Genomic DNA, 14,353 nt, shown 5'->3' with positions numbered 1-14,353 from the left:
GCATCCAAATTTCAGACCAATGTTACTAAGTATGAATAGTGTATTTGTAACATTTGGAATACTAGTTACATGCGTTTTAGGTAAGCACTCATCATAATATACTGTGTTAAGGGTAAAAAATAATGATAATTATTTCTTAAAAATCGTTGACTTCTTGTTTGAAATGCTTATTTTAATAAAATTACAAGCAGACACATTTTTAATAGGTCTATATAATATTAAAAACAATACACTTTCTAGGATTGTGGTTTCAATGGAGAATTATGGCAATGATTTTTTGTTCAATATCTTTAGTTTCATTTGCCCTATTATGGTTTATTCCTGAAAGCCCCCATTGGCTAGTTACATTTAGAAATGAAACGCATAGTGCTGCTAAATCTTTACGGTGGATTTACACGGACAATCAAGTGAGCAAATAATTAAATCATAAATTAAAAAGTTAAGAGTACTTTATTATTTAAAGATTAAGTTGAAAACTGAAAACAATAGCAGAAATAATTAATTTTGCATAATGTATCTCCTCTCCTTTTAAATATTCCTCAAAAAAATTGCTTAGAAATGTATACCTTTCAATTTAAATTAACCCTGTGCCATTAATTTCCATTGTTTGCAGAAGAAATTTTACCTGATGCTGCAATAAATACTACAAAATTATTGAGAGATGACGTTTACGTTATCGAAATAGTTTATATAAACCGCCTTAAGTGTGGTTAAGTCGGGTGAAGATGGATTCAATTAATATATATTACATTAAAACAGAATCGACTACTTTTTATAATTCAGGTGTTACCAAAAGGGGGTGCCAATTTTGGGCAAAATCTAGAAAAGTTACTTCCTGTATTTTTTGATAGGGGGAGCTGATTCCAAATATGAGTTTTTCAGAGATAGAGAGAAAAATGATTTAGAAGCACTTTTCCTATGAAATGATTACCAAAAATTGCGGAACTCTCCTTAAGGAACATAAGGGGCATGGGCGTGGCCTTTAGAAGACTTTTGGAGTGGGCTCCACTATGGGTGATTGTAACAGCCTTAAGGCGTCTGCCCCACTTTAGAGGTCTGTCTGCAGACTTTTTTATTTTTATATCTTTTCAGCGTTGGCCCTTTTTTCTCAGCCAAGACTTATGTAATACTCTTTACTTACAAGCTACAAGTACTGAAAAATTCTTTTAAACATTGACGGGAAATTATCTTCTAGAAACTTATTGTTTTCTTTTTTTTTGAGTTTCTGCATTTTAAGACAAAAAGAACTTATCCCCATTAACCGCAACCAACCCAGTAGTTAACGCGAAAATTAAGATATTAATCCCTGTTATTGGTAACCATTCTTTCAAATAAAGGAAATAATAAACTGATATCGTCTGTACACTTCATTTATTAAACAATACAGACTCAAAAAATGGAAATAAATCATCAAGAAATGCTTTTCGATGTATATTTGATTTTTTTTTAGTACTTATTTTAGGTCCTTGTGCAAGGAACTGTAATATTATAAAAAGTAGTCAGTTCGATTTTAGTGTTTTTTGACTTACATGATAAATTCGCAAAGAATTATTATTAAACTTTGTAAAATATTTATGAACGTTCTTCTGTATATTCATTATCAGAACCCTCTTTAATGGTTGTTTCTGTTCAATTTAGCTGTTTCGAGATTCCTAGATAAAAAATTAGTTTATTTTTGAGCAAATTTTGTTCTGCAAGAATTTTCAGAACGCCTCAGATGAAAAAAAAAAGAAAACATTACAAAACAAAGTATTGCAGCTTTTTGTCGTTGTCTAAAGATTCTAACTGTATAAATATTAATTCCCAGGTTTTTGAATATCAATTTCGAAGGCTATTGGAGTCCTCAACAAAAAAATCGAGTCAAACATCAGAAAATCGACCAGGGACGCCTAATGAAGAATCTCCATTAACTACATTCAAACAGGAATTTTCATCTATATATAGAAGACCATCAGTTTACAAACCACTGATCATCCTGATCTTATTGTTTACGATTCAGCAACTTTCAGGGGCATACGTCATAATATTCTATGCAGTGGACTTGTTCAGAGAAATAGGAGGAAATTTCGAGAAAGGAATAGACGAGTATGTTGCACTTGTCTTATTAGGTGTCATAAGATTTGTTATGGCCATTCTTTCGTCAATGTTTTCAAAAAGAGTGGGAAGAAGACCCCTGTTGTTTGTTTCTGGGATGGGGATGTGCCTCACCAGTCTCATAGCAGGCCTATACATGTCGCTTGCGGTTATTCCTAAAGAAGAGTTGGCCAAATACAACATTTCTAAAGCGAAAGAAGACGATAATATACCGTTATATTGCGTTTTGGCATACGTCTGTTTTAGTTCTTTAGGTTACTTAGTGATACCATGGACAATGATAGGCGAATTATTACCTGTCAAAGTAAGGGGAAAACTGGGAGGACTGTTAGTTTCTTTTGCCTACTTAACGATGTTTGTCTTGGTTAAAGTGTTTCCGTTTTTGCTGGAGATTGTTCAAATACAATGTATCTTTTACATTTTTGCAAGCGTCAACATATGCGGAACTATATTTATATGTGTATTTTTACCGGAAACTTTGGGAAAAAGTTTTAAGGAGATTGAAAAGTATTTTGAAAGATCTAAATGACCAATACTGTATGCATACTTACTAAATAAAAATATTTAAGAAAAGTGTTCATTGTATAGGTAGGTAGTAAACGATTAGTAAATCAAAATACTTAAGTGCTTTAACGCTACTAATGTAAACCAAATGCACATTAGGTAAATCTCTTATGGCCAGGAGAGCAATTCTGACTGTTTAAGCCCATTAAAAAAATTTATAAGCTATACCATTGTCTATTTTATTACTAGCAACCATGATGACTTGTTGATAAACTCCTTTACTCCTTTTATCCTACATCGAACATTATTGGTCTTAATCATCTAAACATATAAGATACAAGTGTAAAGTCATTCAAGCAGTAGAATTAAGTTTGGTACCACCAAAAATCGTTTGCCGATAACTGAGGACCAAAGTTTCTTTTATAACTTATAGCAGACTGTTATGGGAAACATCACTTACTCTTAATCTATTTGAAAACGACAGAGTCATCTACGTTTTACCTACTATAAAAGCCTAACTCATTCGGACATATATTTTAAGCTCTTAAAAGGACAGACACTGCAAAGCCCGGTGTATAATCCAAAATCGCGATTCACGACCGAGTTTCAACGAAATATCCATCACGAAGTTATTATTCTGTCCCACGCCTTATTACGCCCAAACAGGATCAATTTAGTTCTACGTTCTACAAGTATACTATACCTTTGAGGAAATTTTGATTATTGGACGTATTGGTTATTTTGTTTAGTACAGAATAGCAATTTTATTTTGCCTCAATTGGTAAAAACAAGTGATCAAATCAATAAACTGAATGTACATTAGGATGTGTAAGCGTATTGTAATTTCGTGCCAGTCCGAGTAACAGCAACAAACGATAGTTTATATAGGTCTATAGGTTGCATCGTCGTTCATCGTATCGTTAGGTTAGATCAATGTAGGGGAGTACAAGCTATGTCTGTCGTACACGTTATAATGAAATTTGAAATACATGTAATAGAATCTCCCTATGATCGAATAAACTTTTACCTGCTGTTTGTAGTGTTTACCTTACAATACCGTAAACGATTAAATAGAGAAAACAAACTTTTTAAGATAGTCATCTACCGAATTGTAAAGCTGTATCATACATATAGCATACCAAAAGTTTGCAAAGAGCTTACTAAACATTATAAAACACATAGACAGAATGTAAAGCAAAATAAACCATATAATACTGATTATAGAAAAAACTTACCTTTCAAATGTAAGGGGGGAGTAAGGGGTCCACTCACTCAGAATTTCACCTTCTTAGACCACTCCCTCCTCCTTCGTCACGCTAAGTCACACTTGTAATCATCAAAGGCTTTCACGGCCGGAATACATAGTAGAATGAAGATTCGGGCTATAGGGCCGCCGTTTAAGTGAATTATTGCGTCCAGACGTTTCGTCAGCTACTGCGGCTGACATCCTCAGTGGTAGTGCTGCGTTGACAACGTGAACGTAGATTATCTCGAAGTCTCGACAGCGACTGTCGCTGTCAACGCAGCACTACCACTGAGGATGTCAGCCGCAGTAGCTGACGAAACGTCTGGACGCAATAATTCACTTAAACCGCGGCCCTATAGCCCGAATCTTCATTCTACTTGAGAATTACATTCCAGCGTAATCAAAAATTTTAAGAACTGCCAAGTGAAGAAAAAAAATTAAATAAAATTGATAAACTGCCAACATATTTTCCTAGGACCCCCCTCTCCTTGTCATGCTTCATCACACTGGGCAATACCCCTCTGTCTCCCTTATTTGCGTACGTGTTTTATGAAAATCCCCTAAAATGCTTTCTAGATGGTAAATACGTTGTGCCATAGTAAGCTAATCTCACGGTGCGGCGGTTAAGCAATTTTTAATTAAACAAAACTCCTAAAAACCCCTTTAAATGTATTTTTTATTTGCTTTTTACAATGAAACATTTAAATGTGCAGTCACTGCGTTAAAAAGTTAAAATACAATTAGCCGAAAATCGGCGACCACGTACATAAAAAAAATAACAATAATTCAACAACGTCAATTTTCATCTAAAAACCAATAAATATCTTTCTTATCCCTATCTAATAAATTACTTTATTTTAGGTACTTCTGATCGACATATAGTGGAGGGCTTGAAACATCACCTCCCATCAGCTATTCCCGATGTATGTATTTTATAATCAATAATAAATGTGTTTCTGCCTCTAATATGTCTCTGACTAGATCTTCATGCCTGAGAAGGTGTCCTACCAACCTATCTCGCCTATTTTTTATTGACTTCCATAGAGTCCTCTGTTCTATTCTTTCCAATACCTCTTCATTTCTAACCTTTTCTACCCACGATATCCTCATCATCGGGCACGAGACAATTTCGCATTTGTTGGGTATTTTTTAATATACAAAGAATTTCAATTGAATAATCGATCTTCGCAAAACTTATATCCATGAAATTAAAAGTGATAGTTTCCAGTTTAATAATATAACATATACCATGTTTTAGACGGGTACTTTTATAATTTTTATGCTTAAACATATACCATCTGGCATTATTTTAGAATAGGTACCTACCCATTAGAAGGTAAACCAGCACGAGACGAAGGACCTTATCGTAAAAAAACTCCACACACGTTCGTCGTCCACGTTTTATTTTTGTTATTTTCAGTTTCATCATTAATTAATGAAACGGGTGTAGTTATTTTATTGATGGGCTGACTAATCTGTTTTGATTTACAGATCATAGCATGCTGTATTGCGCATAGTTTAGTTATCAATGCAGGAATTAATATGTCCTTTAGTGCAATCCTTTTACCACAATTGAAAGAAAATAAAAAGGATATTGCCATAACAAAATCAGAAGCATCATGGATAGGTATGTATGCTGAAGAGCCTCATCATCTATTTTCTGTATAGTATCGATCACAAAATTGATGTAGTTTCTGAAGATATGATGTTTTTTGGGTTGGGCTGTGATCGAAGACTTGCATTTGACGTCTTGTTGATCATACTGTCAGCTCCTTCAGAAGTAATCTTCTGGAGAAGCTGTTGGTCTCCCTTGGAATATCTCCAGATAATGAAAAACCCGAACAACTTTAATTTTGAAGACGAATACAAGCTAAGCACCACGTGAGAGTTAACTCTAGGAGATATTCAGCCACCAAGAGATTACTTAGCTGTAATAAATAAGATGTAACCAAGGGGAAAGAAGTAATGAAATAAGACATCAAACAGGCATATAAAAAATTGTATGGTTTTATGAAACCACGATGCAAATGAAACTTTTCGGATTGTAGGCATTTAACTGAAAATTGTCGGAAAATTATTCGATTTAAGGTATTAAAATTAAAATCGCGTTCTTAATCTTCTCTTAATGATTGTAAATTGGCATTGATAATGGGAAATCAATAATAGACAAGATATCCAACTATAAATTGTAATTTCAATCTGCATATGACAGTTCTGAATACATAATAAATACAATCATTCATAGACGCATGTAAAATCTGAAAACAATATTTATTTAAATCATTAAATCATTTTGAACTTGAGTTATTCTATCAATAATTTAATCTTCTCTTGAGTTTCACAGTCTATAAATGTAATTGTCATGCACTTGCACGAATGAGTGAGAATACAGATGCTACACGGTTAGATCATGCGAGCCATGGGCGCTGTCATACTGACCTTGGCTGCTCTGCCGAGCACCCTTCACTTTTACCCCTACTCCGCGGCCGTCTGTAATGCGACATGCGATAGATGCACGAAAAAATTCGAGGCGATGTAATAAAAGTTTCACTTTAACAAGGAGCAGAAGACACCAACAGCGAAACCTTATGTACAAATCTTCGACCACGGTTCAACCCACAATTTTCACATCTTCAGACGACGGTAGGGAAAGACTACATTCAAAAATATAATTTCTGTTACAGTTTTTTGCTTTATAATAAATGAAGAAACTTTGTGTAAAAAAGTATATAAAATAATTGGATCCATTTAGTGCGTTTTCTAATGTTTTAAATAGCTCTTGTAATAATCTTAATGTACGGAATAAATGTCCAAGTGAAGAGCTACATGCATGGCTGCCGGTAGCCATGACGGTGACGTCAGTGGCAAATTAGCAGGCAATGCGTTCCTCCTCTCTTTGTCGAAAGGAGAATAGATTGATACTGAATTGTACTGTTATTATAACAATCTTTGAGTTACTAATTACAACTTATGAAAAATTTCTAGCAAGTCTGGTTGCAATTTCTCTACCATTAGGATCACTCCTTATAGGACCGTTGATGGACAAATTTGGTCGTAAAAAAATGTGTTTAGCCACAACTCTGCCGTACATTAGTGCTTGGCTTATACACGCCAATGCAACAAGAGTTTGGCATATTTACGTAGCAAGGATCATTGCTGGCTTCACAGGCGGTAAATATGGTTGCCATTTATTAACATAGCTGCCAGTTTGATTTCATTTACTAAACAAGTTGATTCTCTGAAAATTATTTTTCCTGTTTAATACGTTTCTCACATTCATTAAAAATTTACCTACCTACTACATATATCTAGATAGCTAATTTTTCCCTAAGGGTTTATTTGATTCATTTCTAAAATTTAAATTGGATAATGGGTTCAATGTTTAAAATAACTCATTAAAATTAAATAAATCAGTACCTGTATTATATTTATGGAAAAACGTCAATGGTTAATTCTTTGTAGGTTTCAGGTTTATCAACCGTCTCACTTGTATATGTGAGTGAAATCACGCATCCAAATTTCAGACCAATGTTACTAAGTATGAATAGTGTATTTGTAACATTTGGAATACTAGTTACATGCGTTTTAGGTAAGCACTCATCATAATATACTGTGTTAAGGGTAAAAAATAATGATAATTATTTCTTAAAAATCGTTGACTTCTTGTTTGAAATGCTTATTTTAATAAAATTACAAGCAGACACATTTTTAATAGGTCTATATAATATTAAAAACAATACACTTTCTAGGATTGTGGTTTCAATGGAGAATTATGGCAATGATTTTTTGTTCAATATCTTTAGTTTCATTTGCCCTATTATGGTTTATTCCTGAAAGCCCCCATTGGCTAGTTACATTTAGAAATGAAACGCATAGTGCTGCTAAATCTTTACGGTGGATTTACACGGACAATCAAGTGAGCAAATAATTAAATCATAAATTAAAAAGTTAAGAGTACTTTATTATTTAAAGATTAAGTTGAAAACTGAAAACAATAGCAGAAATAATTAATTTTGCATAATGTATCTCCTCTCCTTTTAAATATTCCTCAAAAAAATTGCTTAGAAATGTATACCTTTCAATTTAAATTAACCCTGTGCCATTAATTTCCATTGTTTGCAGAAGAAATTTTACCTGATGCTGCAATAAATACTACAAAATTATTGAGAGATGACGTTTACGTTATCGAAATAGTTTATATAAACCGCCTTAAGTGTGGTTAAGTCGGGTGAAGATGGATTCAATTAATATATATTACATTAAAACAGAATCGACTACTTTTTATAATTCAGGTGTTACCAAAAGGGGGTGCCAATTTTGGGCAAAATCTAGAAAAGTTACTTCCTGTATTTTTTGATAGGGGGAGCTGATTCCAAATATGAGTTTTTCAGAGATAGAGAGAAAAATGATTTAGAAGCACTTTTCCTATGAAATGATTACCAAAAATTGCGGAACTCTCCTTAAGGAACATAAGGGGCATGGGCGTGGCCTTTAGAAGACTTTTGGAGTGGGCTCCACTATGGGTGATTGTAACAGCCTTAAGGCGTCTGCCCCACTTTAGAGGTCTGTCTGCAGACTTTTTTATTTTTATATCTTTTCAGCGTTGGCCCTTTTTTCTCAGCCAAGACTTATGTAATACTCTTTACTTACAAGCTACAAGTACTGAAAAATTCTTTTAAACATTGACGGGAAATTATCTTCTAGAAACTTATTGTTTTCTTTTTTTTTGAGTTTCTGCATTTTAAGACAAAAAGAACTTATCCCCATTAACCGCAACCAACCCAGTAGTTAACGCGAAAATTAAGATATTAATCCCTGTTATTGGTAACCATTCTTTCAAATAAAGGAAATAATAAACTGATATCGTCTGTACACTTCATTTATTAAACAATACAGACTCAAAAAATGGAAATAAATCATCAAGAAATGCTTTTCGATGTATATTTGATTTTTTTTTAGTACTTATTTTAGGTCCTTGTGCAAGGAACTGTAATATTATAAAAAGTAGTCAGTTCGATTTTAGTGTTTTTTGACTTACATGATAAATTCGCAAAGAATTATTATTAAACTTTGTAAAATATTTATGAACGTTCTTCTGTATATTCATTATCAGAACCCTCTTTAATGGTTGTTTCTGTTCAATTTAGCTGTTTCGAGATTCCTAGATAAAAAATTAGTTTATTTTTGAGCAAATTTTGTTCTGCAAGAATTTTCAGAACGCCTCAGATGAAAAAAAAAAGAAAACATTACAAAACAAAGTATTGCAGCTTTTTGTCGTTGTCTAAAGATTCTAACTGTATAAATATTAATTCCCAGGTTTTTGAATATCAATTTCGAAGGCTATTGGAGTCCTCAACAAAAAAATCGAGTCAAACATCAGAAAATCGACCAGGGACGCCTAATGAAGAATCTCCATTAACTACATTCAAACAGGAATTTTCATCTATATATAGAAGACCATCAGTTTACAAACCACTGATCATCCTGATCTTATTGTTTACGATTCAGCAACTTTCAGGGGCATACGTCATAATATTCTATGCAGTGGACTTGTTCAGAGAAATAGGAGGAAATTTCGAGAAAGGAATAGACGAGTATGTTGCACTTGTCTTATTAGGTGTCATAAGATTTGTTATGGCCATTCTTTCGTCAATGTTTTCAAAAAGAGTGGGAAGAAGACCCCTGTTGTTTGTTTCTGGGATGGGGATGTGCCTCACCAGTCTCATAGCAGGCCTATACATGTCGCTTGCGGTTATTCCTAAAGAAGAGTTGGCCAAATACAACATTTCTAAAGCGAAAGAAGACGATAATATACCGTTATATTGCGTTTTGGCATACGTCTGTTTTAGTTCTTTAGGTTACTTAGTGATACCATGGACAATGATAGGCGAATTATTACCTGTCAAAGTAAGGGGAAAACTGGGAGGACTGTTAGTTTCTTTTGCCTACTTAACGATGTTTGTCTTGGTTAAAGTGTTTCCGTTTTTGCTGGAGATTGTTCAAATACAATGTATCTTTTACATTTTTGCAAGCGTCAACATATGCGGAACTATATTTATATGTGTATTTTTACCGGAAACTTTGGGAAAAAGTTTTAAGGAGATTGAAAAGTATTTTGAAAGATCTAAATGACCAATACTGTATGCATACTTACTAAATAAAAATATTTAAGAAAAGTGTTCATTGTATAGGTAGGTAGTAAACGATTAGTAAATCAAAATACTTAAGTGCTTTAACGCTACTAATGTAAACCAAATGCACATTAGGTAAATCTCTTATGGCCAGGAGAGCAATTCTGACTGTTTAAGCCCATTAAAAAAATTTATAAGCTATACCATTGTCTATTTTATTACTAGCAACCATGATGACTTGTTGATAAACTCCTTTACTCCTTTTATCCTACATCGAACATTATTGGTCTTAATCATCTAAACATATAAGATACAAGTGTAAAGTCATTCAAGCAGTAGAATTAAGTTTGGTACCACCAAAAATCGTTTGCCGATAACTGAGGACCAAAGTTTCTTTTATAACTTATAGCAGACTGTTATGGGAAACATCACTTACTCTTAATCTATTTGAAAACGACAGAGTCATCTACGTTTTACCTACTATAAAAGCCTAACTCATTCGGACATATATTTTAAGCTCTTAAAAGGACAGACACTGCAAAGCCCGGTGTATAATCCAAAATCGCGATTCACGACCGAGTTTCAACGAAATATCCATCACGAAGTTATTATTCTGTCCCACGCCTTATTACGCCCAAACAGGATCAATTTAGTTCTACGTTCTACAAGTATACTATACCTTTGAGGAAATTTTGATTATTGGACGTATTGGTTATTTTGTTTAGTACAGAATAGCAATTTTATTTTGCCTCAATTGGTAAAAACAAGTGATCAAATCAATAAACTGAATGTACATTAGGATGTGTAAGCGTATTGTAATTTCGTGCCAGTCCGAGTAACAGCAACAAACGATAGTTTATATAGGTCTATAGGTTGCATCGTCGTTCATCGTATCGTTAGGTTAGATCAATGTAGGGGAGTACAAGCTATGTCTGTCGTACACGTTATAATGAAATTTGAAATACATGTAATAGAATCTCCCTATGATCGAATAAACTTTTACCTGCTGTTTGTAGTGTTTACCTTACAATACCGTAAACGATTAAATAGAGAAAACAAACTTTTTAAGATAGTCATCTACCGAATTGTAAAGCTGTATCATACATATAGCATACCAAAAGTTTGCAAAGAGCTTACTAAACATTATAAAACACATAGACAGAATGTAAAGCAAAATAAACCATATAATACTGATTATAGAAAAAACTTACCTTTCAAATGTAAGGGGGGAGTAAGGGGTCCACTCACTCAGAATTTCACCTTCTTAGACCACTCCCTCCTCCTTCGTCACGCTAAGTCACACTTGTAATCATCAAAGGCTTTCACGGCCGGAATACATAGTAGAATGAAGATTCGGGCTATAGGGCCGCCGTTTAAGTGAATTATTGCGTCCAGACGTTTCGTCAGCTACTGCGGCTGACATCCTCAGTGGTAGTGCTGCGTTGACAACGTGAACGTAGATTATCTCGAAGTCTCGACAGCGACTGTCGCTGTCAACGCAGCACTACCACTGAGGATGTCAGCCGCAGTAGCTGACGAAACGTCTGGATGCAATAGTTCACTTAGACCGCGGCCCTATAGTCCGAATCTTCATTCTACTTGAGAATTACATTCCAGCGTAATCAAAAATTTTAAGAACTGCCAAGTGAAGAAAAAAAATTAAATAAAATTGATAAACTGCCAACATATTTTCCTAGGACCCCCCTCTCCTTGTCATGCTTCATCACACTGGGCAATACCCCTCTGTCTCCCTTATTTGCGTACGTGTTTTATGAAAATCCCCTAAAATGCTTTCTAGATGGTAAATACGTTGTGCCATAGTAAGCTAATCTCACGGTGCGGCGGTTAAGCAATTTTTAATTAAACAAAACTCCTAAAAACCCCTTTAAATGTATTTTTTATTTGCTTTTTACAATGAAACATTTAAATGTGCAGTCACTGCGTTAAAAAGTTAAAATACAATTAGCCGAAAATCGGCGACCACGTACATAAAAAAAATAACAATAATTCAACAACGTCAATTTTCATCTAAAAACCAATAAATATCTTTCTTATCCCTATCTAATAAATTACTTTATTTTAGGTACTTCTGATCGACATATAGTGGAGGGCTTGAAACATCACCTCCCATCAGCTATTCCCGATGTATGTATTTTATAATCAATAATAAATGCACTTAAAGAAAGACAAAATTACTCGTCTGACATTCAAGGTTTTCACTTAAAAGGTTTTAGTAAACAGAAGAAAAAGACTAATCTTTCATTTAATTATTATACTGTTCTGGCATGACGTATGAGATGTCGTCCCAAGGATGTCTGTAAAGTCCTTGTTTCAGCCTCTTTTGGTCCATATAGTGACCAATGAAACCTATCGAACGACCAAGAACGAACAAAGAATTTATTGCACCCATTTGAATATACTCTTGAGCCTCTTCCCTAAAAATTAACTCAGATTTAATTCGTACTCTTACTTATCTAAATTAAAAAACACCACCAGGTAAGCCCCTTAATAGATGAGAAATCAAATGGATTGTATATTAATGAAGTACATAGATTAATCAAAATTTCGTCTGTCTTGCCATCCTTAAATTCGAATTAGTAATATGTAATAAATAATGGCATTAATACACTAAGTTTCAGGATGGGTGGACCTCATTTTCATTTTGAAATATGGGAACCATAAACACAAAAAAGTTCAAACCTCAACTGCACGTCTGAAGTACCTTTAAGTAACTAAATTACCTTCTTCAGGGATTGAAGGGCTAAAGACTAAGTATAAAATAAACATTATAAATACTAAATAATGCTATGATTCCTAATTTTTTAGTTAAGCTTAGTTGTTTTGTTTTTGTTATGCTCAGTCTACCATAACATCAACTAGTATTTATATTGTTTAAACCTATCTTTGGTCTAGCTTTTCAGTCTATGAAGAAGATAACTTTGTTACTGAAATTGTCGTGTTTTGGCGTTAGAGTTCGAGCTTTTGAGTTTTCAACACGCCCAAAGTTTTCCAATCCTTTAGATTGGGAACCAAAACACATAAACTTCACATGTGTGAATACATAGTTCTAGCATTAAATAAGTTTCAAAAAAATTATTAAAATATTTTTTTGCTCCCTACATTGGCATTATTTTCTTTCTTATAATAACGTCATACGTCATGTGCAATGGTTTTCATTTTGTATTGTCCACTTTACATCCGTCCATAATTAATGATAATTTTCAAATTTTTCATGCATAATCACGTTCTATGTAAAATAATATAATTTCTTACCTTGTAAAGGAGCCACAATGCCTTAACATGTCGACAAACGACGTAGCTATAACCCCATCAACATTCAAGATTAAATTGGGTTTCTTGCTAGTTGTCAGTTTTTCTACTTCGAGGGCGTATTTGAGAAGAGGACATGCGGGGAAATTGTCTATGACGAACTCTTTGATAATCTTTACTCTCTGATCAGGATTGTTGATCGACTTGACTCGGTGACCAATACCCATTATTAGTTGACCTTTGTTACGCATTTGATTTACGAACTCAGCAGGATGGAGCCCTTCAAATAATGTTAGTACACAATCAATATACCATCCTTTCAATATTTTATAAAAGCAGAAGAAACTACACGCGTGTCACACACACGCCCACGCACGCACGCACCCGCACCCACCCCCCCTCCTCACACACACACACGACTAAGGAGAACCACAAAAAAAAGCGAAAGGTAAGGTAGTCGTTGAGAAGAGACAAATAAGATAGACGAAATGAAGACAGAAGAGATGTGAGGAATTATTTGTGAGATTGCCCCAACATGTCTAAATGATCTAATGACTGATAACCCCCAAAAGGTAATCCACGTTTTAGAAGTTCATTTGCATCCGCTCAAGTGCACCGTCTCACTTGCCCTTCTTCTCATTGTCAATGTTGATAAAGACTAAGTGTAGTGTAAATATTCCAAAACTGTATAATATTTTGGGCATGCCTGCCCTAGCCAACTATAACTTTATTTATATAGGAGATTTACCTGTATCGTATGCTTCGCTGAATTGTTTGGCAGCCCCATCTAAAGCACCTCCGAACCGATCTCCAATAGTTAAAAGACCGGACACAACGCTAGATACGAGATCTTTACCAGCTCGCGCGCATACTATCGTGTTATGGGCTCCTGATACAGCCGGTCCATGATCTGCGGTTACCATGAGACACATTTCGAAAAACTTACACACATAATGAGGTAGCGAACGTTGGAACCACAAAAGCGAAATGACACCTCCAATCCCGATATTGCGATTAAGTACGTCAGATATTGGGATGCCTGTTAAAAAAGGTGTAATAAGTATAAAAGTTGGTGTAAATAATTTTATTCCTTGTTTTAAAAATTAAT

At 34.2% G+C, this 14,353-nt stretch overlaps 2 protein-coding genes across 12 annotated transcripts in view; one reads left to right on the top strand and one right to left on the bottom strand.

Moving 5' to 3' along the window:
* Positions 1-10,176, top strand: part of LOC108732324 (facilitated trehalose transporter Tret1-like) — a 15,688-nt gene extending 5,512 nt beyond the window's left edge. For 4 of the 6 annotated variants that reach the window (XM_025973942.1, XM_018463054.2, XM_018463056.2 and 1 more), the window contains 5 exons: positions 5,336-5,471; positions 6,830-7,015; positions 7,314-7,433; positions 7,594-7,760; positions 9,161-10,176. In XM_025973942.1, the coding sequence (XP_025829727.1) occupies positions 5,336-5,471; positions 6,830-7,015; positions 7,314-7,433; positions 7,594-7,760; positions 9,161-9,976 (1,425 nt within the window). In that variant the 3' untranslated portion in view covers positions 9,977-10,176. Of the gene's footprint in view, positions 1-5,335; positions 5,472-6,829; positions 7,016-7,306; positions 7,434-7,593; positions 7,761-7,966; positions 8,408-9,160 lie in introns of those variants that run through there. The other 2 variants (XM_018463058.1, XM_018463059.1) reach the window with 2 other exon arrangements.
* Positions 10,177-11,865: 1,689 nt separating this feature from the next.
* The window catches only part of LOC108732322 (ATP-citrate synthase), a 41,682-nt gene continuing 39,194 nt past the window's right edge, over positions 11,866-14,353 (bottom strand). For all 6 annotated transcript variants that reach the window (XM_018463047.2, XM_018463053.2, XM_018463052.2 and 3 more), the window contains 3 exons: positions 13,994-14,284; positions 13,249-13,525; positions 11,866-12,410 (listed from right to left, as the gene is read on the bottom strand). In XM_018463047.2, the coding sequence (XP_018318549.1) occupies positions 12,239-12,410; positions 13,249-13,525; positions 13,994-14,284 (740 nt within the window). In that variant the 3' untranslated portion in view covers positions 11,866-12,238. The remainder of the gene's footprint in view (positions 12,411-13,248; positions 13,526-13,993; positions 14,285-14,353) is intronic.

This window comes from Agrilus planipennis, unplaced genomic scaffold, assembly GCF_000699045.2.
Source record: "Agrilus planipennis isolate EAB-ADULT unplaced genomic scaffold, Apla_2.0 scaffold30, whole genome shotgun sequence".
Taxonomy (NCBI): Eukaryota; Metazoa; Arthropoda; class Insecta; order Coleoptera; family Buprestidae; genus Agrilus; species Agrilus planipennis.
Note: the sequence above shows the minus strand (reverse complement) of the source record. Positions and strands in the feature narration are given on the sequence as shown.